The 24776-nt window shown below is 47.1% G+C and overlaps 3 protein-coding genes across 7 annotated transcripts in view; 1 reads left to right on the top strand and 2 right to left on the bottom strand.

Moving 5' to 3' along the window:
- Positions 1–3233: 3233 nt before the first annotated feature.
- LOC131186226 (zinc finger protein 883-like) lies at positions 3234–8401 on the bottom strand. The gene is made up of 5 exons (XM_058159579.1): positions 8395–8401; positions 7999–8054; positions 6660–6729; positions 5425–5567; positions 3234–4833 (listed from the first exon to the last, which is right to left on the bottom strand). The coding sequence occupies exons 1-5, from the start codon at positions 8399–8401 to the stop codon at positions 3259–3261; spliced, it is 1851 nt and encodes a 616-aa protein (XP_058015562.1). The 3' UTR covers positions 3234–3258.
- A 5341-nt stretch (positions 8402–13742) lies between these two features.
- On the bottom strand, positions 13743–15699 carry LOC131186227 (zinc finger protein 501-like). The gene is made up of 2 exons (XM_058159580.1): positions 15134–15699; positions 13743–14013 (listed from the first exon to the last, which is right to left on the bottom strand). Exons 1-2 carry the CDS (start codon positions 15697–15699, stop codon positions 13743–13745), a joined length of 837 nt encoding a protein of 278 aa, XP_058015563.1.
- Positions 15700–20265: 4566 nt separating this feature from the next.
- The window catches only part of CARD9 (caspase recruitment domain family member 9), a 34083-nt gene continuing 29572 nt past the window's right edge, over positions 20266–24776 (top strand). For 2 of the 5 annotated variants that reach the window (XM_058159497.1, XM_058159502.1), the window contains exon 1: positions 20266–20425. The gene's annotated coding sequence lies outside the window, so the exon portion shown is untranslated. The other 3 variants (XM_058159499.1, XM_058159501.1, XM_058159498.1) reach the window with 3 other exon arrangements.

The raw sequence follows: 24776 nt of genomic DNA on the forward strand, positions 1-24776 counted from the left end.
AGGGAAGGGATAGAAAGAAAGAGAGGAAAGAGAAAAAAGAAAGACAAAAAGAGAAGGGAGAGACAAAAAGAAAAGAAGAAAAAGGGAGAGAGAAAGGGATAAAGAGGAAAAAGAGGGATGGATGGAAGGAAGGAAGGAAAAGAGAAAAAGAGGGAGGGGGAGGAGAAATGAATGAGATATAATTGGATGGATGGATAGATAAGATACATGGAGGGAGAGAGAAAAAAATGGAGAGGAAGGATCACAAACCATGACTTCAGAAGACTCTCTGAAACAGCACAGCAATCTTAGGGCTGAAAGGGATCTCGGAGGTCATCTAGTCCAACCCCCTGCTCCGGCAGGAGACCTTATATCATCTGGATTATTTCGGTGCCTCTAACAGAGAGGAAAATTGCTAGAAAAGGGAAGGAGTTTATCAAGACAAAGCTGCCATGCAGAGGAAGGCAAAGATCATCCTTCATGGATGCAAGTCAAGGACTAGCTGTGCATCTATAGCTGAGGGTTGAACCAAGGGGTCCTTGGTGCTCTCCGAACTTGGTTGGGCTTTGCAGGTTTCATGACCCAAGTAGGTAACTTTGTCACTGCTAGCAAGTGTGGGGTTTTCTCTGTTTATATATACCTGCCAGTGTTTTTTGGGGTGGGGGGAGGATGGTTTCCTCGATAGCTCCTTGATTAGGGAATTCTGACTGCTACAAAATGGCTCCCACTTCCAGGATGACCACAGGAAGTCCAAGGGGCGACTGAGCCTGCTCTCCTTCCTGAATACGATCTCCAGAATCCCAATAGTGGAGGATGTCCGAAGAGAGCAGCTGCTTTGGCCCTCAGCTTCCCTATATAGGGGAAGCCGTGGAGTCCCCAAAGTGGCTGCCGTTTTGGAGTGGCCACAAATCATTGCAGCTGCTCTCAGAATGGTGCCTGCTTTCAGGACAGCAGCACACAGCTCAAAGCCAGAGGGCCATTGTACTGGATCAGACACTACATTAAACAGACCCCAGTTAAAAGTTGCCCCTTCCTGGTACCAGGCCTTCTCAATATCAGTTTTCTCTAATTGCTGTCTAAGTGGAGTGCAGGATAGACTAACCTCCTTATGGCGCACTCCAAGCAACATGACTTTATCAGGGCTCTACACTCCCGGCTACTGAGCCTCACAAGGATGTTCCAGCAATAAACAGCAGCATGAAAACCAAAAGTGCAGGTTATAATAAGCAACGAGGAGGAGCTCTTTCGCACCCAGGGCAAGAAATGTAATTCTGGAGCATTTAGGTTCTTTTAATCCATTGTGGCACAGTGGTCAGAATACAGTATTGCAGGCTAATTCTGCTGACTGCCAGCAGTTTGACAGTTCAATTCTCATCGGCTCAGTCTTCTATCCTTCCGAGGTTGGCAAAATGAGAACCGAGATTGTTGGGGCCAATATGCTGAATAAAGCGCTTTGAGAGGGCTGTAAAGCACTTAGTGCTATTGTTACTAGGCAAAAGTATTTTCTAATGCACATCCATGTTGTTCTGATCATTGATTAAATTTGTGATAGCATCACTTCGTGGAATGGAAGACATTGTGCTAAGTTTATAATCTCCTTATGTCAGCTTCCCTTAGTACATGAGAGCAAAGATGACATTGCTGCCATTACTGAAACATGGAGGGATGAAACCCAGGATTTAAATTTTTCAAAGCAGACCTAATAAAAGAGGAGATGGAGTTGCACTTAACCAACTACACCTTTGTAGAAATTCAAAAAAGAGAAGTAGAAAATCTCCTTAAATGCAGTTGGGTTAATATGAAAGGAAAATGGAATGAAGTTGCCATAGGTGTATAATCCAGATTAGCAGATGAGAAGAACTAGAGGCACTTTTTGCTAATCATTTCGCTGATTAACACGAAGCATAGAAATGGGGGACTTTCATGATCCTGACAACTGGGAACACCTAGTCTGTTGTGTCTTGCCCGCTCTCACAGCAGCCGGGGCCTTCTTATCTGCTCCCGAACACGGAGGAATGTATGCCTCCCGGTCCCAACCCTGGCTCCATGCCCAAGCAGGCTGCAGAGGAGGGAGCACCCCCCAGCCCCAGCCCTGGCTCCATGCCCAGGCAAACGGAGCAGCTAGACCCCTCCCCCTCCTCCACAGCATGTGAGCCTGAGGAAAGTTTACTTCCAACAACAGCTGATTGGAGTGACCCTCGCATCAGAAGACTGGATAGGCGGAGGCAACAGAAGGAAGGGAGGGGCAGGCCTTAATGAGTGCTGAGTCATGGAGCCACACCCCATGGCCTATATAAAGGATCTGCTTTCTGGCAGTCTCTGAGTCAGGCAAAGTCGAACTTATCTTGCTGAAGTCACTTTCTGGTCTCCTGCCTGCTCTGACGACTTTGCTAGGACTTTGGGCAGAGCTGCAGAGGCACACCTGATTCGGATTTCCCTGACCCGGCCGTCAGCGGAGGAGTGGGACACGACATAGTCTCTGCACCTAGTGGGAGATCAAACAGTCCCTAATGAGTCTTATTCATTTAAAACATTCTTATAACTGCGCATCTTTCAGTCAACTATGTGCAGCTCCAAAAAAGCTGTTTTTTAAAAAAACACCTGGCACCAATCCATGCCATCTCATTGTCTGATCTCCCAGCGCCTGGGGAAAAGCTAGATGTTTACGGCTAAAAGGCTGGGGGCCCTTTGAGAATATAGCAAGTATCTCACAAAGCTTTGGTGGTCTTAGAGTCCTTGATAGCGGTTTCTGCTGGAAGATAAGGGGACCATTCAGGGAATCCAACTGACAAGAGTTTCAGATGTCTGGGGATGGTCTTACATGGTATGGACATTTGGAAACCCCATATAAATTATATCAAAGAATGGCAGGAAGAAGCTCCTTTTCATGCACAACAAAGATGACCAAATTAGCCCTACATTCAGCCAGGGAACACTTTCTCCAGTTAGGCACCTAGTGGGATGACCATTCAAAGACAACTTATTAGAGTATTAAGAGATTTCCCTTAATGAAAAGAGGGAATCCAGGACACAGAATGGAGTTTCATTTTATATTCCACACAGTAGAAAGAGTACAAAACAAGAGTGTGTGGAAGATTTATATATATAGGACTCCCTCCTAGAAGCACAAAGCTGATAACACCAGCCTGAAGATGACGAATGAGACTTAGTCGAAAGGTCACCAAGACACTTCCAATTTTACGCGGAAGAAAACCCGATAACCAAAGACACATATATACATACATACATACATATATATAAAACATTTTTTTAATTTAATCATTTGTATGGCTTCTTTCTCGAGTGGATTTTTTGATGTGTATGAAGGTTTCCCAACTGACTGAAGCTCTTTCCACACTCCAAGCATTTGTATGGTTTCTCTCCCGAGTGGATTCTTTGATGTGTATAAAGGATGCTCCTCAGACTGAACCTCTTTCCACACTCCAGGCACTTATGAGGTTTTTCTCCTGTGTGGATAATTAGGTGGCTTTGAAGATGGTCATTCCTTTTGAAAGATTTTTGACAGTTCGGGCAATGATATTTCCTTCCTTCCTCCTGGATCCAGGGTCTTTCAAAGGACCATTCGCCTTCCAGGTATTTATTCGGTTTCTCTCGCCAGTGGATCCTTTGATGTTTATAAAGGTTGCTGCTATGACCAAACTTCTTTCCACATTCCAGGCATTTATAAGGTTTTTCTCCTGAGTGGATCATTTGATGTGCATAAAGGCTGCTTGTTTGACTGAAACTCTTTTCACACTCAAAGCATTTATAAGGTTTTTCTCCTGTGTGGATCCTTTGATGTCTGTTATAGCTGCTCCTATGACTGAAGGTCTTTCCACACTCCAGGCATTTATGAGGTTTTTCTCCTGTGTGGGTTATTAGATGGACTTTAAGAAGGGAATTTCTTTTGAAGGATTTTCCACATTCCAGGCACTGATATTTCTCTCCTCCCTCCTGGATCCTTTGGTGATTCCAGGGCTTTCCGAAGGAGCCTCCGCCCTCCAGGCATTTATTTGTCTGCTCTCTCCAGTGGATCCTTTGATGTTTATAAAGGCTGCTCCTTTGAGTGAAACTCTTTCCACACTCCAGGCAATTATAAGGTTTTTCTCCTGTATGGATTCTTTGATGTCTATCATGGCTGCTCCTGTAACAGAAGCTCTTTCCACACTCAAAGCATTTATAAGGTTTTTCTCCTGAGTGGATCCTTAGATGCCTTTGAAGATCTCCATTTCTTTTGAAGGATTTTCCACATTCCAGGCACTGATTTTCCTTTCCTCCCTCCTGGATCCTTGGGGGCCTCCCAGGTCTTCCGAAGGAGCCTCCGCCCTCCAGGACCGTCTCGGGGTCTCCGCCCGTTTCCTCCTCCCCGCATCGCCCTCCAGGCAGCCGCCTTTCCCGGGCTCCCCCTGGGCTCAGCCCTCCGGCAGCCCCGGAGCCCCCCGGCCTTTCCTCGCCGTCTCCCGGGGAAGCCGCGCCGGGACCGGGCAGGGCTGCTCCGCGGGGCCTGCTCTCCTCCTCCTCCTCCTCTCGGGCGGCGCTTCCTTCCTTCCCCCGCCGGGCTCCTCCGTCCTCCTGCAGGGGAGAGAAAGAGAGAGGCGGGTCACGGCTGCGTCTCCTTCCCCGCAGGGGAGGCCCAGGCCGAAGCCTCCGCCTCTCACGGGCCTCCCTCCCAGCGTCCCCCGCCAGACGAGGCCTCGGGTGCCCCGGCTTCTCCTCCCCACTAGGCCTCTCTTCTCCGGAGGAGCCTCCAAGACTGCGACTCCCGGCGTCCCCTGCGCCCCACCTGCATCCGGCCGCATGCGCAACTGAATCGAAAAGGTTCTTCCGTCGCCTCTCTGATTCCGAAAGTGAGGGCTAGAGCGACCTCCGTCCCCTTTCGGCCAGGCTCCGCCTCTTCCTCCTGGCGCCTCCCCCTGTAGCTCAGCTCTATTGGTCCGATCGCGAAAGTCGGGAAGAGAGCGCTTTTCCCGCCACCCAGAGGTTATTTGCATCGGGGCAGCTTCTGCGCCATCCCATTGGCGGGCGTCGGGTGGCCACGCCCTCTGGTCGACTCTGCAGCGGCCGCCTTCCTGGCCCCTGGGCTCAGCCCTCCGGCAGCCCTGGAGCCCCGGCCTTCCTCGCCGTCTCCCGGGAAGCCGCGCGGGACCGGGCAGGGCTGCTCCGCGGGGCCTGCTCTCCTCCTCCTCCTCTCGGGCGGCGCTTCCTTCCTTCCCCCGCCGGGCTCCTCCGTCCTCCTGCAGGGGAGAGAAAGAGAGAGGCGGGTCACGGCTGCGTCTCCTTCCCCGCAGGGGAGGCCCAGGCCGAAGCCTCCGCCTCTCACGGGCCTCCCTCCCAGCGTCCCCCGCCAGACGAGGCCTCGGGTGCCCCGGCTTCTCCTCCCCACTAGGCCTCTCTTCTCCCGGGGAGCCTCCAAGACTGCGACTCCCGGCGTCCCCTGCGCCCCACCTGCATCCGGCCGCATGCGCAACTGAATCGAAAAGGTTCTTCCGTCGCCTCTCTGATTCCGAAAGTGAGGGCTAGAGCGACCTCCGTCCCCTTTCGGCCAGGCTCCGCCTCTTCCTCCTGGCGCCTCCCCCTGTAGCTCAGCTCTATTGGACCGATCGCGAAAGTCGGGAAGAGAGCGCTTTTCCCGCCACCCAGAGGTTATTTGCATCGGGGCAGCTTCTGCGCCATCCCATTGGCGGGCGTCGGGTGGCCACGCCCTCTGGTCGACTCTGCAGCGGCCGCCTTCCTGGCCCCTGGGCTCAGCCTCCGGCAGCCCTGGAGCCCCGGCCTTTCCTCGCCGTCTCCCGGGAAGCCGCGCCGGGACCGGGCAGGGCTGCTCCGCGGGGCCTGCTCTCCTCCTCCTCCTCTCGGGCGGCGCTTCCTTCCTTCCCCCGCCGGGCTCCTCCGTCCTCCTGCAGGGGAGAGAAAGAGAGAGGCGGGTCACGGCTGCGTCTCCTTCCCCGCAGGGGAGGCCCAGGCCGAAGCCTCCGCCTCTCACGGGCCTCCCTCCCAGCGTCCCCCGCCAGACGAGGCCTCGGGTGCCCCGGCTTCTCCTCCCCACTAGGCCTCTCTTCTCCGGAGGAGCCTCCAAGACTGCGACTCCCGGCGTCCCCTGCGCCCCACCTGCATCCGGCCGCATGCGCAACTGAATCGAAAAGGTTCTTCCGTCGCCTCTCTGATTCCGAAAGTGAGGGCTAGAGCGACCTCCGTCCCCTTTCGGCCAGGCTCCGCCTCTTCCTCCTGGCGCCTCCCCCTGTAGCTCAGCTCTATTGGTCCGATCGCGAAAGTCGGGAAGAGAGCGCTTTTCCCGCCACCCAGAGGTTATTTGCATCGGGGCAGCTTCTGCGCCATCCCATTGGCGGGCGTCGGGTGGCCACGCCCTCTGGTCGACTCTGCAGCGGCCGCCTTCCTGGCTTTCCTGCCGTCTGGGTTCCTCCCCTCGCTTGGCTCCTCCCTTGCGCCGCAGGCTCCGCCCCCTCCCTGCCACCCGCTTGTCGGAATTGGGGGGGGGGCGAATGGGGGATTCCCAATTTCCTTGCCTTATTTTCCTTTTGTGGGATACTTTCCAAGGTAGCTGAGCGTAATCATAATTTAGTCCAATTTAGGTGGCTGATCCAGCCTTCCTCCCTTCTCATTCTGGACCCTTTGACTCTCTTGCAATTGTTTTCTGACTTCCCCAGAAGCAAACAACTTACCTGTCCGAATCCACTTAGCCAGGATGTTGGATCTTGCTTGCAAGTGTTGGGAGAAACATCCATCTGGGTTCTGTTCCAAGTGGGGAAAAAGACACTGGAAATATGGAGGCTTCTTGGAAAGATGGTTTAATGGTGGTCAGGATCACATGGCTTGAGATCCTGAACAGAAAAAGGATGAGATCCTGTGCGCTCCCTGGCTTTATGCTCTCTCTAAGCTTTGAACTTCCCGGGGCACAGAAAGAGTGTCCTGATTGGTTGTCAGACTCCCAGGGGGTGGGGGTCTTAGCTAGCCTTGCTGGCTGATGTAATCTTCCCAGGTGTCATGTGGTGAGTTTCTGTTGCTAGGTGGGTCCTATTGTGTTGCAGATGATGGCCCATTGACAAAGGTGGTGGTTGTGGTGGCAGGAAGTTGCAGGGAGCTGCTTTGTCCTTAAAACATGTTTCTCCATTTCTCTCATACAGGGAAATATAATATTCTGCCTTTTTAAATATTTTCTTAAAATATTTCATTCTTCTAGGAGGGTGGGGGTGCTAACTTCCTACACAAGAAAACCCCCAAAACCGCATAGCTAGAAACTGCAAGATAGCCATGACCTGGGTAGGCAACAGGTAGACTGAGATTTAGCTATTTCGCATAGAAAGCGTAAAAGCTTTGGGGGAGGGAATATAATCCAGGTAACCAATCAATATTATAGGCAGCATTAGGGGGAGGGAAAGGGGTGTATGTGACTCACCTTTGAATATAAAAATTGCTGTAAAACTGTCCTCGGGGCCTTGGTGGCTTTCAAAGCCAGGGTCCTTCTATCATGGTAGCAAAATAAAAATATATTCTTGTATCACCCCTTGTGTTTGGTGACCAATCGGCTTCGACACCAAGCTAAGGCCCAGTTTTGGTGACAACACAAGGTCCCTTCCAGCTCTGTTGTTCCTTCCCTATTAACCTAGTCAATACTAATTAATACTTCTAATTAAAGAGTATTGAGCACCAGGCAGAACCTTAGAGTACCCCACTGCCAACGTCCCTCCATGGGGAAGGAAGTTCCATTAAGGCACGGGTGGGGAGCTACGACCCCTTTATGACCTGTGGACGTCAACTCCCAGAATTCCTGAGCCAGGCGTTTTGTACATATTCAGGATGGATTCTCTTACTGTTTCCTTACCTATTTTGACTTGCATGCTTGTTCCATCTCCCTCAATGCTGCTTTTACCTGAAGTTCAAGAGCTGAGTATTTACTGGCCGGATGCCCTTCCTGTCACTGATGCGGAGTTTGTTTCAGCAGATATATTCTCATTCTGCCCAGAGAGCCGACTACCTGCCTCTACCTAGGATCAAACTTACATGATCATGAGGCGAGAGCTCCACCTCTCGGCCACTGCACCACTCTTCCTTACTCTCTATACGACATTTCAGAATTCAGTCAGCAGACTCTTACACACCCCACTATAGAATTGATCATCTTCAATACGGATCATCTTGACAACTACAATTAGGTCTGCGGAAGGAAGTGAAGAGAGTTGCGCCAAATTTAAGACCATTTTTGCCAGTTTGTTTGTTTACATAGCCGCCTGCTCGCTCAGAGCGAATCTAGGCACCTTACAAGCAGGTTGTAAAGGAAATCAGTCATTAAGTGAATCCTGAGTCACTGCAACCATCGTAAATACATGCGTAAATTTTTACTGTGATTGTTGGGAATGCTGTGATTGTCGTTAAGAGCGAGGACCAGCTGTTACTCACTTTCCATGCTGTTGCATCTTTGAATAGTGGCTAAATAAATGGTTGTAAGTCAAAGACTAGTTGTGCATCTATAGCTCAGGGTTGAACTAAGGGGTCCTTGATGCTCTCCGAACTTGGATGGCTTTTGCAGGTTTCATGACCCAAGTAGGTGACCTCGTCACTGCTAGCAAGTGTGGGGTTTTCTCTGTTTATATATACCTGCCAATGTTTTTTTGGGGTGGGGGGAGGATGGTTTCCTCGATAGCTCCTTGATTAGGGAATTCTGACTGCTACAAAATGGCTCCCACTTCCAGGATGACTAGAGGAAGTGCAAGGGGCGATTGAGCCTGCTCTCCTTCCTGAATACGATCTCCAGAATCCCAATAGTGGAGGATGTCCGAAGAGAGCAGCTGCTTTGGCCCTCAGCTTCCCTATATAGGGGAAGCCGTGGAGTCCCCAAAGTGGCTGCCGTTTTGGAGTGGCCACAAATCATTGCAGCTGCTCTCAGAATGGTGCCCGCTTTCAGGACAGCAGCACGAAGCCTCTTTGTACGAAGGCCAGGCATTGGAGTGGCTCCTTCCTGAAGAGCGGCTCCTTTCTGCTACTGTGAGGAGAGACTGGGGGTGAGAAACTACCTCCATTTCATTCTCATTTTCACAACCCACGCGTCTAACAGCACACGAATCTAATCTAATCACTATAAATCAAAAATAGCAATAATATATCCAGGGTTAGTCCACTTGAGATTGTGACTTTATTCTGTTTCAAAATGACTGGCTTAGTTCAGTGCAATACTTGTTTTGCAGGTGTCTTTTGCAAGTACTCTTTTCAAATTTGGGTACTGTCCTCTTTGTAAACAAATTAGCAGTCTACGTGGACAGATTACCTATCTAGAATCTCTAATCTATGCTCTCCAAGCAGAAATTAGGTGCCCAATTCAGCCATTCCAGCTGCTGTGCCATCAGCCCCCTTTACCACAAAGATCCTGCAGGAGAAGGGCAGTATGGACAACCGTGGGATCTGGCAGGGTGAGAGCTGTGAACCATAAACACAAAGCTTTTACAGTGTCCCAGTATAACAGATATAGTGCCCTTGCTGACCTTAATAGGGAAACTAAAGTGACAGATCAAGGTAGTTATGATACTGATAATTCAAAAATCATGGGATTATGGTCCGAGATGAAGAACTTACTTTGGAAAAGTGTGAATCAGGTATTACAGATAGGTCACACAAGAAGAGCACGATGTTGTGACCCAGGTTTCTGGACCCGGACTCCTGGACTCGGATGATTCAGAAAGTGAGGGAGAAGACCTGGCATCTACATCTCTACAGAAATAGAGCACAACAATGATGAAAATCATCTTGAATGCATTTGGGTCAATATAAAAGGGGTGAAAAATGATATTGCCATAGGTCTAAACTATAGGCCACCCAACCAAACAGAGGAAGTAGATGATTTTTTTGCTAGTCAGCTAACTAAGGTATGTAGGAAGCACATCACAGTAGTAATGGGGGATTTTAACTACCCTGACATCAACTGGGAGACAAACTTTGCACCAAGTGGAAGATCCAACAGTTCCTAACAAACCTAGCAGACAACTTTGTTTCCCAAAAAGTAGAGAAGGCGACAAGGGGATCAGCCATACTGGACTTAATTCTCACTAACAGAGATGAAATGATATAAGGTGTTGAAGCTACAGGAACCTTGGGGGCAAGTGACCACGCAATATTGGAATTCAACATTAAGCAAATACAAGTAGTAGAACAAAGTCAAACTAGAGTATTGGACTTTAAGAGAGCTAATTTCAATAAACTTAGAGAGAGCTTGAGAAGGACTCCATGGATGAGAATCCTCAAGGGGAAAACAACTCATGAAGCTTGGGAAATTTTGAAAAGTGAGATTATAAAAGCGCAGTCTAGCACAATACCAACGAAGAAGAAAAATAATAGATCTCAAAAGAAACCAGCATGGATGCATAAAGAACTATCTGACAAATTGAAAGACAAAAAGGACAAGTATAAAAAGTGGAAAGAGTGGTAAATAACTAAGGCAGAATATCAGCAAATAGCCCGAGCCTGTAAAGATGAAATGAGGAAAACTAAAGCTCACAATGAACAAAGGCTAGCGACAAAAGTAAAAAATAACAAAAAAACCTTCTTCCAATATGTTAAAAACAAGAAAAAAGTCAAGGAAACAATTGGCCCATTGCTGGGAGAAAGTGGCAAGAAGATGACAAGCAACAGAGAGAAAGCAGATCTACTTAATTCATATTTTGCATTTCTCTTTACACAAAAGGAAAAAACAATCCAACCTATCAAAAACAGCACCACAAAAAACAGATTAGAAACACAAGTTAAAATAGGGGGAAAATGGTAATTGAACACCTGTTTACCCTAGACGAGTTCCAATCACCAGGACCAGATGGATTACACCCCAAGGTTCTGAAGGAACTGGCAGACATGATCTCAGAACCACTGAACTATATCTTTCAAAGATCCTGGAGCACAGGGGAGCTGCCAGAGGACTGGAAAAGAGCTGATGTAGTTCCCATCTTCAAAAAAGGAAAAAAACAAATCCAGGAAACTACAGACCTATCAGCCTGACCTCAATACTGGGGAAGATTCTGGAAAAGATAATCAAGCAATGACTCACCGAACACCTAGAAGCAAACAAAGTAGTAACCAAAAGCCAACATGGGTTTGTCAAAAACAGATCATGCCAGACTAATCTTATTGCATTCTTTGACAAAGTGACAAAATTAGTAGACCAGAGGAATGTTGTCAATATAATTTACTTGGACTTCAGTAAAGCATTTGATAAACTATTTATATTTATATTTAGACCATAAACTATTATATAGATGGATTCGTAACTGGCTGACCAACCATCCTCAATGGAACTACATCCACATGGAGGGAAGCATGCAATGGAGTACCCCAAGGCTGTTTTAGGCCCTGTACTTTTCAACATCTTCATCAATGATTTGGACAAGGGGATAGATAGGGAACTCATCAAATTTGCAGATGACACCAAGCTGGCAGGAATAGCCAACACTCCAGAAGATAGGCTCAAGATACAGAAGGATCTTGACAGACTTGAACATTGGGTGCTATCTAACAAAATGAAATTCAACAGTGAAAAAAGGAAGGTTCTACATTTAGGCCAAAAAAAAAAAAAATGCACAGGTACCGTATATGTGGTACCTTGCTCAATAGTAGTATCTGTGAGAGGGATCTTAAGAGTCCTACTGGACAACCTTTTAGATGAGCCAGCAGTGTGCAGCTGCTGCTAAAAAAGCCAACACAGTTCTGGGCTGCATAAATAGAGAGATAGAATCAAGATCATGTGAAGTGTTAATACCACTTTATAATGCCTTGGTACTGCATTCAGTTTTGGTCGACGCAATATAAAAAAGATGCTGAGACTCTAGAAAGAGTGCAGAGAAGAGCAACAAAGATGATTAGGAGACTGGAGGCTAAAACATATGAAGAACGGTTGCAGGAACTGGGTATGTCTAGTTTAATAAAAAGAAGGACTAGGGGAGACATGATAGCAGTGTTCCAATATCTCAGGGGTTGCCACAAAGAAGAGGGAGTCGGGCTGTTCTCCAAAGCACCTGAGGGTAGAACAAGAAGCGATGGGTGGAAACTAATCAAGGAAAGAAGCAACTTAGAACTAAGGAGAAATTTCCTGACAGTTAGAACAATTAGTAAGTGTAACTTGCCTGCAGAAGTTGTGAATGCTCCAACACTGGAAATTTTCAAGAAAATGTTGGATAACCATCTGTCTGAGATGGTGTAGGGTTTTCTGCCTGGACAGGGGGTTGGACTAGAAGGCCTCCAAGGTCCCTTTCAACTCTGTTGTTGTTGTTATTATTATTAGAAGGATTTGGGCTCGTAGTTAAGGGACCAGGCTGGAAATAAGAGACACCGACTTCTAATACACCTTGGGCATGGAAGCCAGCTGACGCCAATTGACCAGAGTTTTAGATGTCTGTGGACGGTCTTACATGGTATGGGCATTTGGAAAACTCATATAGATTGTATCAAACAATGGCAGGAAGAAGCTCCTTCACACCCACCACAATAAAGGCCAAATTAACCCTAGATTCAGCCAAAGCTGAATCAGGGGTAGGGCCTTCTCTGTGGGAGCACCGACGCTCTGGAACGAACTCCCCCCAGGCTTACGTCAAGTTCCTGATCTTCGGACCTTCCGTCGTGAGCTAAAAACATACTTATTTACTCAAGCAGGACTGGCATAAATAGTTGATTTTAATTTGGGGTTTTAGAGATTTTAAATATTTGTAAATTTTTTAATTTTCTAATTATCGGCCATTTATTAATAGCTTCTTTTAATTTCTTTTAATTGTATATACTCTGTATTTTATTTCGGCTGTACACCGCCCTGAGTCCTTCGGGAGAAGGGCGGTATAAAAATCTAATAAAATAAATAAAGTAAATAAATAAAGCATACTTGCTTCAAATAGGCACGGAGTGGGATGTCCAGTTAAGGGCAATTTATTATCATAGCACAGAGATTTCCCTTAATGAAAACAGTACAAATGCAGTACAAAAAGTACAATATAAAAATTGATTGCGTGGAAGAAATCAGAATCGGTAAAAGTAGATTTTTTAAAAAAGTTTTTTATAAAACATTGTAATTTTATTTAAAACAGATTTTTTTTATTGCATGGAAATCATCCTGCAGTTACATCAGAGACATGGACAGGAACATCCCATAATATTAAGCACAAGCATTGGAATGACCATTGAATTAAAAAGAGAACGTTCACATGGGAAATGGCATCAGGAGTCAGGTAAGTCTGTTGGGAAAAAGTACAATTTCAGCCAGTTATAACATCTCGCGCGTACAATTGAAAAAGTCCTCTATTATTCAGCCCTTGAAACTCCCTTATTTGGCAGTTACTATTTACCCTTCTTAATATCTTCTTTACTCAACCCTCTTATTGGAATTATTATAATTATGATGAATATTATTATTCTCTCCCTTTGTAAGGGCACTAAGAGCTTGTACACTCAGGACAAATTCCTAGCATGTCTATTCACACTTGGCCAAACAGAATACGCAATTCAATTCAATTCCTGAGATACACACTGTGACTAAAGATCTTCTCACACTCAGGTATGGTTATCATTTTTCTCCCATGTGGGTTCTTTGGTATCGATGGAGGCCTCTACGCTCAGTATAACTCTTTCCACACTCAAAAGGTTTGAAGGTGGTCATTTTCTCTGAAGGATTTTTCACATCCTGGGCATTGATATTTCCTTTCTACCTCCTGGATTCTTAGGGAATCCTGGATCTTCTGAAGGACCCTCCGCCCGCCCTCCAGGCATTCATATAGCTTCTCTCAGCAATGGATCCTTTGATGTTTATAAAGGTTTCCCCTCAGATTGAAGCTCTTTGCACACTCCAAGCGTTTGTATGGTTTTTCTCCAGTGTGGATGCTTACACGTCTTTGAAGATGATCATTATTTTTGAAGGATTTTTCACATTCCCCGCATTTATACTGTTTTTGTAAATTGATCCTTTGATGTTTATAGAGGATGCCCCTATGGCTGGCGCTCTTTCCACACTCCAGGTATTTATAAGGTTTTTCTCCAGTGTGGATTCTCTGATGTCTATAAAGGTTTCTCAACTCACTGAAGCTATTTCAACACTCAAAGGCATTGGTATGGCTTCTCTCCGGAATGGATCCTTTGATGTATATAAAGGTTTCCCAACTGTCTGAAGCTCTTTCCACACTCCAGGCATTTGTATGGTTTCTCTCCTGAGTGGATTCTTTGATGTTTATAAAGGTTGGTCCTCAGACTGAAGCACTTTCTACACTCCAGGCACTTATGAGGTTTTTCTCCTGTGTGGATAATTAGGTGGCTTTGAAGATGGTCATTCCTTTTGAAAGATTTTTGACATTCCGGGCACTGATATTTCCTTTCTTCCTCCTGGATCCTTTGGGGATTCCAGGGTCTTCCGAAGGACCCTCCGCCCTCCAGGCACTTCAGCTTGTCTCGCCAGTGGATCCTTTGATGTCTATAAAGGTTGCTGATATGACCAAAGTTCTTTCCACACTCCAGGCACTTATAAGGTTTCTCTCCTGAGTGGATCATTTGATGTGCATAAAGGCTGCTTGTTTGACTGAAGCTCTTTCCACACTCAAAGCATTTATAAGGTTTTTCTCCTGTATGGATCCTTTGATGTCTATTATAGCTGCTCCTATCACTGAAGCTCTTTCCACACTCCAGGCATTTATAAGGTTTTTCTCCTGTGTGGATTATTAGATGGACTTTAAGAAGGGAATTTCTTTTGAAGGTTTTTCCACATTCCCGGCACTGATATTTCTCTCCTCCCTCCTGGATCCTTTGGGGATTCCAGGGTTTTCCGAAGGAGCCTCCGCCCTCCAGGCATTTATTTGTCTGCTCTCTCCAGTGGATCCTTTGATGTTTATAAAGGCTGCTCCTTTGAGTGAAACTCTTTCCACACTCCAGGCAATTATAAGGTTTTTCTCCTGTATGGATTCTTTGATGTCTATCATGGCTGCTCCTGTAACAGAAGCTCTTTCCACACTCAAAGCATTTATAAGGTTTTTCTCCTGTATGGATTCTTTGATGTCTATCATGGCTACTCCTGCGACAGAAGCTCTTTCCACACTCAAAGCATTTATAAGGTTTTTCTCCTGTGTGGATTATTAGATGGACTTTAAGAAGGGAATTTCTTCTGAAGGTTTTTCCACATTCTGGGCACTGACATTTCTCTCCCTCCTCCTGGATCCTTTGGGGACTCGAGGGTCTTCCGAAGGAGCCTCCGTCCTCCACGCATTTTTTCGGCTTCTCTTTCCAGTGGATCCTTTGATGTTTATAAAAGTTTCCCAAATCACTGAATATCTTTCCACACTCCAGGCATATATTCCTTTTCTCTCCTGAGTGGATTCTTTCATGTCTATCAAAGTTGCTTTTATAGTTGAATGTCTTTCCACACTCCTGGCATTTAAATGGATTCTTTCTTGAGTGGCTCCTTAGATGGTTTTCAAGATATCCATAGCCTTTGAAGGACTTTTCACATTCTGGGCATCCGTATTTCTTCTCTCCTGAGTGGATCCTTAGATGCCTTTGAAGATCTCCCTTATATCTGAAGGCTTTTCCACATTCGGGGCACTGATGTTCCTTTCCTCCCTCCTGGATCCTTCGGGGATTTCTGGGTCTTCCGAAGGAGCCTCCGCCCTCCAGGACCGTCTCGGGGTCTCCGCCCGTTTTCTCCTCCCCGCATCGCCCTCCAGGCAGCCGCCTTTCCCGGGCTCCCCCTGAGCTCATCCCTCCGGCAGCCCCGGAGCCCCCCGGCCTTTCCCCGCCGTCTCCCGGGGAAGCCGCGCCGGGACCGGGCAGGGCTGCTCCGCGGGGCCCGCTCTCCTCCTCCTCCTCTCGGGCGGCGCTTCCTTCCTTCCCCCGCCGGGCTCCTCCGTCCTCCTGCAGGGGAGAGAAAGAGAGAGGCGGGTCACGGCTGCGTCCCCTTCCCCGCAGGGGAGGCCCAGGCCGAAGACTCCGCCTCTCACGGGCCTCCCTCCCAGCGTCCCCCGCCAGATGAGGCCTCGGGTGCCCCGGCTTCTCCTCCCCACTAAGCCTCCATTCTCCGGAGGACCGTTCCGGACTGCGACTCCCGGCGTCCCCTGCGCCCTACCTGCATCCGGCCGCATGCGCAATTGAATCGAAAAGGTTCTTCCGTCGCCTCTCTGATTCCGAAAGTGAGGGCTAGAGCGGCCTCCGTCCCCTTTCGGCCAGGCTCCGCCTCTTCCTCCTGGCGCCTCCCCCTGAAGCTCAGCTCTCTTGGTCCGATCGCGAAAGTCGGGAAGAGCGCGCTTTTCCCGCCACCCAGAGGTTATTTGCATCGGGGTAGCTTCTGCGCCATCCCATTGGTGGGAGTCGCGTGGCCACGCCCCTTGCTCGTGTCTGCAGCGGCCGGCTTCCTGGCTTTCCTGCTGTCTGGGTTCGCTTGGCTCCTCCCTTGCGCCGCAGGCTCCGCCCCTGCCACACGGCATGGCCGAATTGGGGGGTGGGGAGCTGGGGGGCGAACGGGTTGCAATGGACGGAGGTTTCTCTCGCCGGCTTCGGCTTTCGTGTGCCGGAACCGAAGCTGCTCCCTACCCCGCCGCACTAAGCCTGCAGCCACGTGGGCATCTCCAGGTGGCCCCTTTTCCACCTGGGGGAGAAGGGGTGGTGGTTGCAGCTTTGTCTGCCCCCCGCGCCCCCCCCCCCGCAGTCCAGGTGCTCCCTGGCATCAAGACCTGCTTTCTCTCCCCGCTGGAAGGAAGGAAGGAAAGGCGGCGAAGGTCGCTCTCTTGATTGCCAGCATCAAAGAAGCCTTGAATATAGCGATCCTTCCGTGTATTATAATGATAAATATTTAAATTTAAAGGTCACCTGCTTCTCAGTGATTCTTGCTAGTTTGCAAATAATAAAATACATTTTTGTTGTGGGGCATCTGCATTATGGGACAAATGATTAATTGAAGAAGATAAAAGTGATATCAGAATACTATTTTTTTTTCCTTTTTGTGGTTTAGGAACTTCTGGGTAGTTTATCTCCTTGCCTTATTTTCCTTTTGTGGAATACTTTCCATGGTACCTGAGCATAATCATCATTTAGTCCACTTTCCTGGGTGCTTCCCTGGGCCTTCCTCCCTTCTCATTCTGGACCCTTTGACTCTCTTGCAAGACTCCGACTTCCAAACGAAAAGTTTCACTCAGGCTTCCGTTTTTATTTTCTAAGAATGCATCTTTGGCCCTGCTCTGAGCAAGAGCCGCGGGAGCTATAAAGCTCTTCCAAAGAGGGGAGAGGGCAACTAATGATCCTCTGGGCAATGACGTGGACCTTCCTGAGCGCTGCCCTATCTGCCACTGTACAATTGGCAAACCATTCACAGGTGCAGTAAGTTAAAATACTCTATGGTGCAGCAGTAGAAGGCCACCAGCCGTTTTTTATTCAGTTGTTGTTTCCTGAGAAGTCTCAGGTAGCATAATCTCTGCTGGGCCCTTTTGACCAGTGCTGTAATGTGAGCGCCCCAGGTCAGGTCCTCTTTTTATCATAATGCCCAGAAACTTCAAACTGGCCACTTGCTCCACTCGATCTCCTTTGATAAAAAGGGCTGTCTCTCTGATCTATTCCTTCTGTAATCCACTATAAATTCCTTGGTCTTATTGGTGTTAAGGACCAAGCTTCTTCTCCAGTAATATTGCACTGCTAACCAGAGCATACAAAACATTTGCTAGACCAATTCTTGAATACAGCTCGTCTGTCTGGAACAGTAGTGGGTTGCTACCAGTTCTCCCCAGTTCGCAAGAACCAGTAGTAAACATTTTGAGTAGTTCGGAGAACCGGTAGTAAAAATTCTGCCTGGCCCCGCCCCCAATCTATTGCTGTCTCCCGACTCCCAGCTGATTGGCTAGAAGGAAAAAATCAAGACTTACTTGCCGAAGAAGAGAAAAGAAAAAAAAAGACACCATCCCTTTAAATTGAGAAGCCAAGAAGCCTCCCAAATGATCAGCTCGCTTCTCAGCCAGGAGATCGCTTGGCAAAGAAGTGTGTGTGTGGGGGGGGAAACGCTGTCGTTTTAAATTGACAGCGGCTAGAAGCTCTTTTCTGAGTCAGCTGAACAACAAATTGGATAAGAGGAGGAATTCTTATATGGTTCAATGTTTTTGAAGTTTTGGAGTTTGTGCAACATGGGCTTTGTGTTTCTAAAAAGGTTTGGATGATTTCCATTGTGAAGTATCCTGCCTTGAATGAGTTTTCTGCCTGCTTGTAAATGGAGCCAAAGTTCCCGTAGCTGTTTTCTGCTTACAAAGTTTCCTTTATGCAGCTGGCAGGAATGTGGAATTCCAGGCAGGTTCCTTGCTAGCAGCTTGATTATTCCTTAATTATCTGGGATATTTTATTTGGGAAATGAAGAGGGGGAAGTTTGATTCCTTCCCAGAACAGATTAGTGGGGTGGGGAGGAAATGGGGATTTTGAAGTAACCTTCCCCTGGAGTGGGGAGGGAATGGGGATTTTAGGCTTGCTGTCAAACATCAGCCATAATACTAATGATTGTTTTGAACAATATGCAGGTTGTATTACATGAATGGCTATTTTATATGTGAAATTATGACTGAAACCTATATAGGTTCACACTGTCAAGAAGTTTGTCCTTAGTTTTAGGTTGCTTCTCTCTTTGTTGAATTTCCATCCATTGCTTCTTGTTTTGCCTTCTGGTGCTTTGGAAAATACTTTCCCCCCCCTTCTTTCTAGCAGCCCCTTAAAGACTATTGCCTCTCACACTCTTGTGAGTCATTTCCTCCTTTCAGTGGTCCATGAAAGTGCAGCTATAGCAGAGGTCTCTAACCTTGGCCACTTTAAGACTTTAAGACAGCAAAGCTGGCTGAGGAATTCTGGGAGCTGAAGTCCATAAGTCTTAAAGTGGCCAAGTTTGGAGACCCCTGATCGATAGTATGTAGATAATAAAGTTGAAAAAAGGTGAACAACATTTTTGCAGAACTATAGATACGTTGAGGCTGGGTGTGACAAGGAATGGCTTGGAGGGGAGGGGCCAGGTGAGGTACCCTTTGACATGAGAGACATTGAGTTGGCCATGCCTACCCAGTCATATGACCATCAAGCCACACCCACAGAACCGGTAGTAAAAAAATTTAGAACCCCACCTCCGGTCTGGAACCCGCACTGCACAACGTGTCCACAAATATTTCACAAGAAGAGTCCTCCACTCCTCCGCTCACAACAAAATACCTTATGCAACCAGACTTGAAATTTTGGGCTTAGAAAATTTAGAACTACACCGTCTTCGGTATGACCTAAGCATAGCTCATAAAATCATCTGCTACAATGTCCTTCCTGTCAATGACTACTTCAGCTTCAACCACAACAATACATGAGCACACAATAGATACAAACTTAAGGTAAACTGCACCAAACTCGATTGCAGAAAATATGACTTCAGCAACAGAGTGGTCAATGCCTGGAATGCACTACCAGACTCTGTGGTCTCATCCCAAAACCCCCAAAACTTTAACCTAAAACTATCTACTGTTGACCTCACCCCATTCGTAAGAGGTCTATAAGGGGCGTGCATAAGAGCACCAGCGTGCCTACCGTCCCTGTCCTAATGTTCCCTTTAATTGTATTCATTTTATGTATTCAATTCATGCTTATACTTATATATATTATCTAATACACACTCGACAAATAAATAAATATAAATAAATAAATAAATAATAAAAAAGTTATTGCCTCCATACCACGAAACGGTCTACCTCACCTCAATAGGCAGACTCATCCCTACCCCTCCTGGAGATGAGTCCCACCCAGTGGTAAAATCCATTTTTTTACTACCTGTTCTGTGGGCATGGCTTGGTGGGTGTGGTGTGGCTTGGTGGGTGTGGCTTGGTGGGCATGGCAGGGGAAGGATACTGCAAAATCTCCATTCCCACCCCACTCTGGGGCCAGCCAGAAGTGATATTTGCTGGTTCTCCCAACTCAAAATTTCCGCTACCGGTTCTCCAGAACCTGTCAGAACCTGCTGGATTTCACCCCTGGTCCCACCACTATTGTATCATCTGCAAATTTAATAATAGTATTAGTAGTGTGAATGGCAATGCAGTCATGAACATAAAGAGTATAAATCCTCAGTCCTTGCATGTCTACGGAGATTCTCAGTCATCCAAGTCATGGTTGTCTCCAAGATGGGGTTTTTTTTCCCCTCAAAAGGCAACTGGATTATGTTTTTTTTTTCTTTCCTAGGCAAAGCAGAACTTTCGCTTCTCATCCAAAACTCTTCATCAGTCCTTGCACTTCCTCTTTCCTCTCTCTCTCACTCACTCTTCAGACAACTTTTACCGGGTGGGAGTTGGGGCCCCTTCCTGTTCCTGCTTAATGCCTCATGGAAAGTCAGCTTCTTCCTTAGATTCGGCAGCTTGGAAGGAACCAGAGTTGTGAATCTGGAACCCTGGTCAGGTCAGCCAGAACCTGCTGCTTGGAAGCTCTTGCTCAGGTGGGTGGAACTGGTTTCCTGGGCAAAGCAGGAATGTTTCCCTGGGGTGTTGAGATGTGGGGAGGGGGAAGGAAAGCACCTCTCCTGACATGGGCTCTCTGGATGCTGAATTGGGATCCATTGGCCTGCTGAAGTAGGAATGGACTACACCTATAGATCTCTGGAGAAGGTGGAAATCTTTCTGGTTGGAACAGCTGTAATAAGAGAACTTGGAGCATTGGTGGAAGAGGTTGGCAATTAAGTTATTGTGCCTGAATCTGCCACATCAGAATCCATCCCAGAGCGGTGAGTAAGCCATTGGATTACCTGTGGTGGATATGCCTCTGTCCTGCCCCTGGACACTGAAGATCAGCATTAGGAGCTGAAATCCTTGGCTGGAAGTTAAGAATGCCAAGCATTTGGGTGGGTGGGATTTGGAATGTCCTCTTGTTGGAGGTAATGTGGGGGGAGGGGAGGATCATATGATTTCTCAACAGACAGGAAATCTCAGGCAAAAATATATGAAATAAAAATCCTGCTGGATCAATGAAGCAAGACCTAAGAAGGTCAACTAGATTCCAGCTGATGGAAGGTGCTGGAGCTATGGAGGTGCCCCTGGTTCAGGGCTGGGTTCTACTTACCTTTACTACCGGTTTGCAACGGGATTGCGCATGTGCATGCGCAGACGCTTCCTGATGACGTCTGGGTCGGTGGGCAGAGCCTCCCGCTGGTTTTACTACCGGTTCTTGAGAACTGGTCCAAACTGGGGCCAACCTACCACTGCCCTGTTTGCGTATTAAGAGAATTGGGAGGGACCAGTTGTTATGCAGGAAAGTCCAAGAGAGCCTGCTTCCTCCATCTAAAGGCCACCAACCTTCACTGGGGCTTCTTCCTGTCCCATTGATCGCTTGTTCACTGAGATACGATCGGTCTGACTCCTTATTAGCATTTTATCCAACACGGAACTGAGTTACTGTGGAAACAATTTGGGTTGTTCTGGATGACTGAGAATCCCCCTAGACATCAAGCATTTGGGTTGTGTTCACAGCCTTTTTTAAAAATTTGTTGCTTCTTATTTATTGCTTTTTATTAATTTTTATGATTGCTGATCGGAATTGATCTCTGTACGTTTTTCAAACTCCATTTTTAAAAGGGTAACATTATATCAAGAATGTTTTCTAATAATGGGTAGATCTTATGTGTCGATGAGAAATACTTGATCCTGGCAGGTAACACGTTTAATCAAATCATACATTTAAATAATTAGGACACGCAGGACTGAGCCCAGCTTGCACCAGACAGCTCTAGCATCATCCGGGATATGTGGTTGCCTGACAGATTATTTTAATGACTTTTGAATCCCACCCACACTAGAAGCAAATATGCTCTTAATCAATCACGTGGCAATATATCTCTTCCCTGTCTTGCAGGGGTGGTATTCAGCTGGTTCAGACCGATTCAAGTGAACCGGTAGCAGCGACATGCGGGTGGGCTTGTCCACCCACCCCAGCTCCATGACATCCTATGTAGCTAGTTTTCGACGCTGCATGCAAGCATAGCGCTTGCGCGGAAGGCCATGCACAGGTGCAGAAGATGTGCGCGTGAGGTGCAGAACGCTGCGGACAGACGCAGGAGGCATGCGTGTGTGTGACACAACCAGTGGCAAACTTTTGTGAATCCCACCGCTGCTTCCTGGATCTTCTGTGGTCCACCTTCCTTAAATCACCTTTGGAGTCTGAGAGTGGCTGACTCATTCTCTCTTCCCCTCAGCCTTATTTTATAATGCCTCCATCCTGGTCCCCCATCTTGAGCTAGCTCTCTCCTCTCTGGCCCCTCCCCAAATATCTCCCAGGGTTGTATCCTTCCCTACCACTGGAGACCAATCCAGTCCTTCACGTTTTTGGTGGTCTTCTGGAAAGAGAAAGCCTACTTCCCTGTTTGCCTCTTTCTCAATTACTTTTCAGAATGACTTCAGGGCCTCCTTTCCGTAAAGGCCAAATAGGATATTGAGCAATAAAGAAAGAAAATGTCAAGAAAACAGTTTTTTCTTTTTGAAAAAAATATATACATTGGAACAGTGCCCATGAAACATAGAAATCCAGAAGTTGAACTGTTACGACATCAGCCTTTCTTGTGAATCAGTTCCTAGTCCTAAACATGAGGAAAGATTTTAAGCAGGGGTGAAATCCAGCAGGTTCTGACAGGTTCCGGAGAATCGGTAGCAGAAATGTTGAGTAGTTCAGAGAACTGGCAAATACCCCCTCTGGCTGGCCTCAAAGTGGGGTGGGAATGGGGGTTTTGCAATATCCTTCCCCTTCCATCGCCCACCAAGCCACGACCACATAGCCAGTAGTAAAAAAAAATTTGGATTTCATCACTGATTTTAAGTGCAGCTTGAGAAGAGAAGCTTAAAGGCAGCAAATACTCTTATTTTTTTTCCCTGAGCTGGCTGAAGTTGAGGGAAGCAGAACAGCCAATGGGGAAGGTTGGGTCAACCCGCCCTAGGAAGACGGCGGCAAGGGGAAAAAAACATCTGACAAAATTTTGGCCCAAAAAAATGGCATGGTTAGGATTAGGGTTAGGGACAGTCAGAGCTATCCTGTTGGCCAAAATATCAGGAAGTAACAGCAAGTGGACTCCTCATTCCTTGGAGACATTTCACTACCCAACTAGGTAGCCTCATCCGCACAAGGTTTTCTCTGTGCTCAATTTCAGAGACACAGTTTAATTTGATGATGCCCCAGTGTCCTACGTCAATAGAATAGAGTAGAGTAGAGTAAATAGAAAGAACAGATTAGAATAGAGCTGGAAGGGACCTTGGAGGTCTTCTAGTCCAGCCCCATGCTCAAGCAGGAGAACCTATCGAAGAATGAATAGAGTAGAGTAGAGTAGAATAGAACAGAACAGAATAGGAGAACAGAACAGATTGATTGATAATGCCCATAGGTCCTATATTATTTCACTAGACATATACCCTAGCTCTCAATTATTGAAGGAAGTGGCATGTTTATGGGTGTCTCATCCCAAAACTCACTGGATTACCTGTGTTGCTAAAGGTGCCTAGTTCTAGGCAGCTGGAATACTGGTGTTCTTTGAGAGGATTGCCATCTGGCTACAGCTTTTGAGAGGCCTGCCTTAAGAGGCAGAGGGATGGAGGGATTTCTTCAAAAACCAAGTTGAGATTTAGGGACCAATGTCTGTGAGTGTTGTCCCCAAAACTGAGCCTTAACTTGGTGTCAAAACACCACACACAAGATGTGAAACAAGAGTATACTTTTATTTTGGTACCAAGATAGAAGGACCCTGGCTTTGAAAGCCACCAAGGCTCCGAGTACAGTTTTACAGCAATTTTTATACTGAAAGATGAGTCACATACACCCCTTTGCCCTCTCCTTAATAATGCCTATAATATTGATTGGTTACCTGGATTAAACACCCCCCCCAAAGCTTTTACGCTTGCTATGCAAAATAGCTAAATCTCACTCCACCTGTTGCCTACCCCAGGTCATGGGTAACTTGCAAAGTTTCTAGTTTATAACTGTGTGGTTTTGGGGGTTTCTTGTAAGCGAGCTATTCTTGCATTCAACATCCTGGCTAAGTGATTTCTGACAGGTAAGTTGTTAACCATGCAGCCCAGAGGTGAGTTTCAGCAAGTTCTGACCAGTTCTGGAGAACCGGTAGCGGAAATTTTGAGTAGTTCGGAGAACCGGTAGTAAAAATTCAGACTGGCCACACCCCCATTTATTCTCTGCCTCCCGAGTCCCAGCTGATTGGGAGGAAATGGGGATTTTGTAGTAATCTTCCCTTGGATTGGGATGGGAATGGAGATTTTACAGTATCCTTCCCCTGGAATGGGGTGGGAATGGAGATTTTACAGTATCCTTCCCCTGCCACACCCACCAAGCCAAGCCCACCAAGCCACGCCCACAGAACCGGTAATAAAAAAATGTGAAATCCACCACTGATGCAACCCTCTCCCCTCTTGCCACCGCAGCCCCCCTCGCAATGCTACCAAGAATGCCTGGATTGCAAATCCCCGATTACAGCAAAAAAGCAAAAAGGAATAAAAGCTGTTAAATTGTTTGTTTTAAGACAAAGAAATGAAGAGAAGAGTAAATGTTTGTCAGAATTCATCTTCCTCACTCTCATGTCCATCATACCTGGGTCCAATCTCCACATATATGACCTTTCCTGTGATCCCCAGGGCCTCATCTGTACATACTCATCATGTCCATTGCACCCACACCTGGGTTCTATCTCCAAATATGACCGGGGTGGGCTTCAAAAATCTCAGCAATGGGTTCCCTGTCCCATTGCTGGGTGGGCGTGGCCATGGTAGGTGTGGCCTAGTCGGCCTCCTGCACCATGGTGG

Source organism: Ahaetulla prasina, chromosome 16, assembly GCF_028640845.1.
Source record: "Ahaetulla prasina isolate Xishuangbanna chromosome 16, ASM2864084v1, whole genome shotgun sequence".
Classification (NCBI taxonomy): domain Eukaryota; kingdom Metazoa; phylum Chordata; class Lepidosauria; order Squamata; family Colubridae; genus Ahaetulla; species Ahaetulla prasina.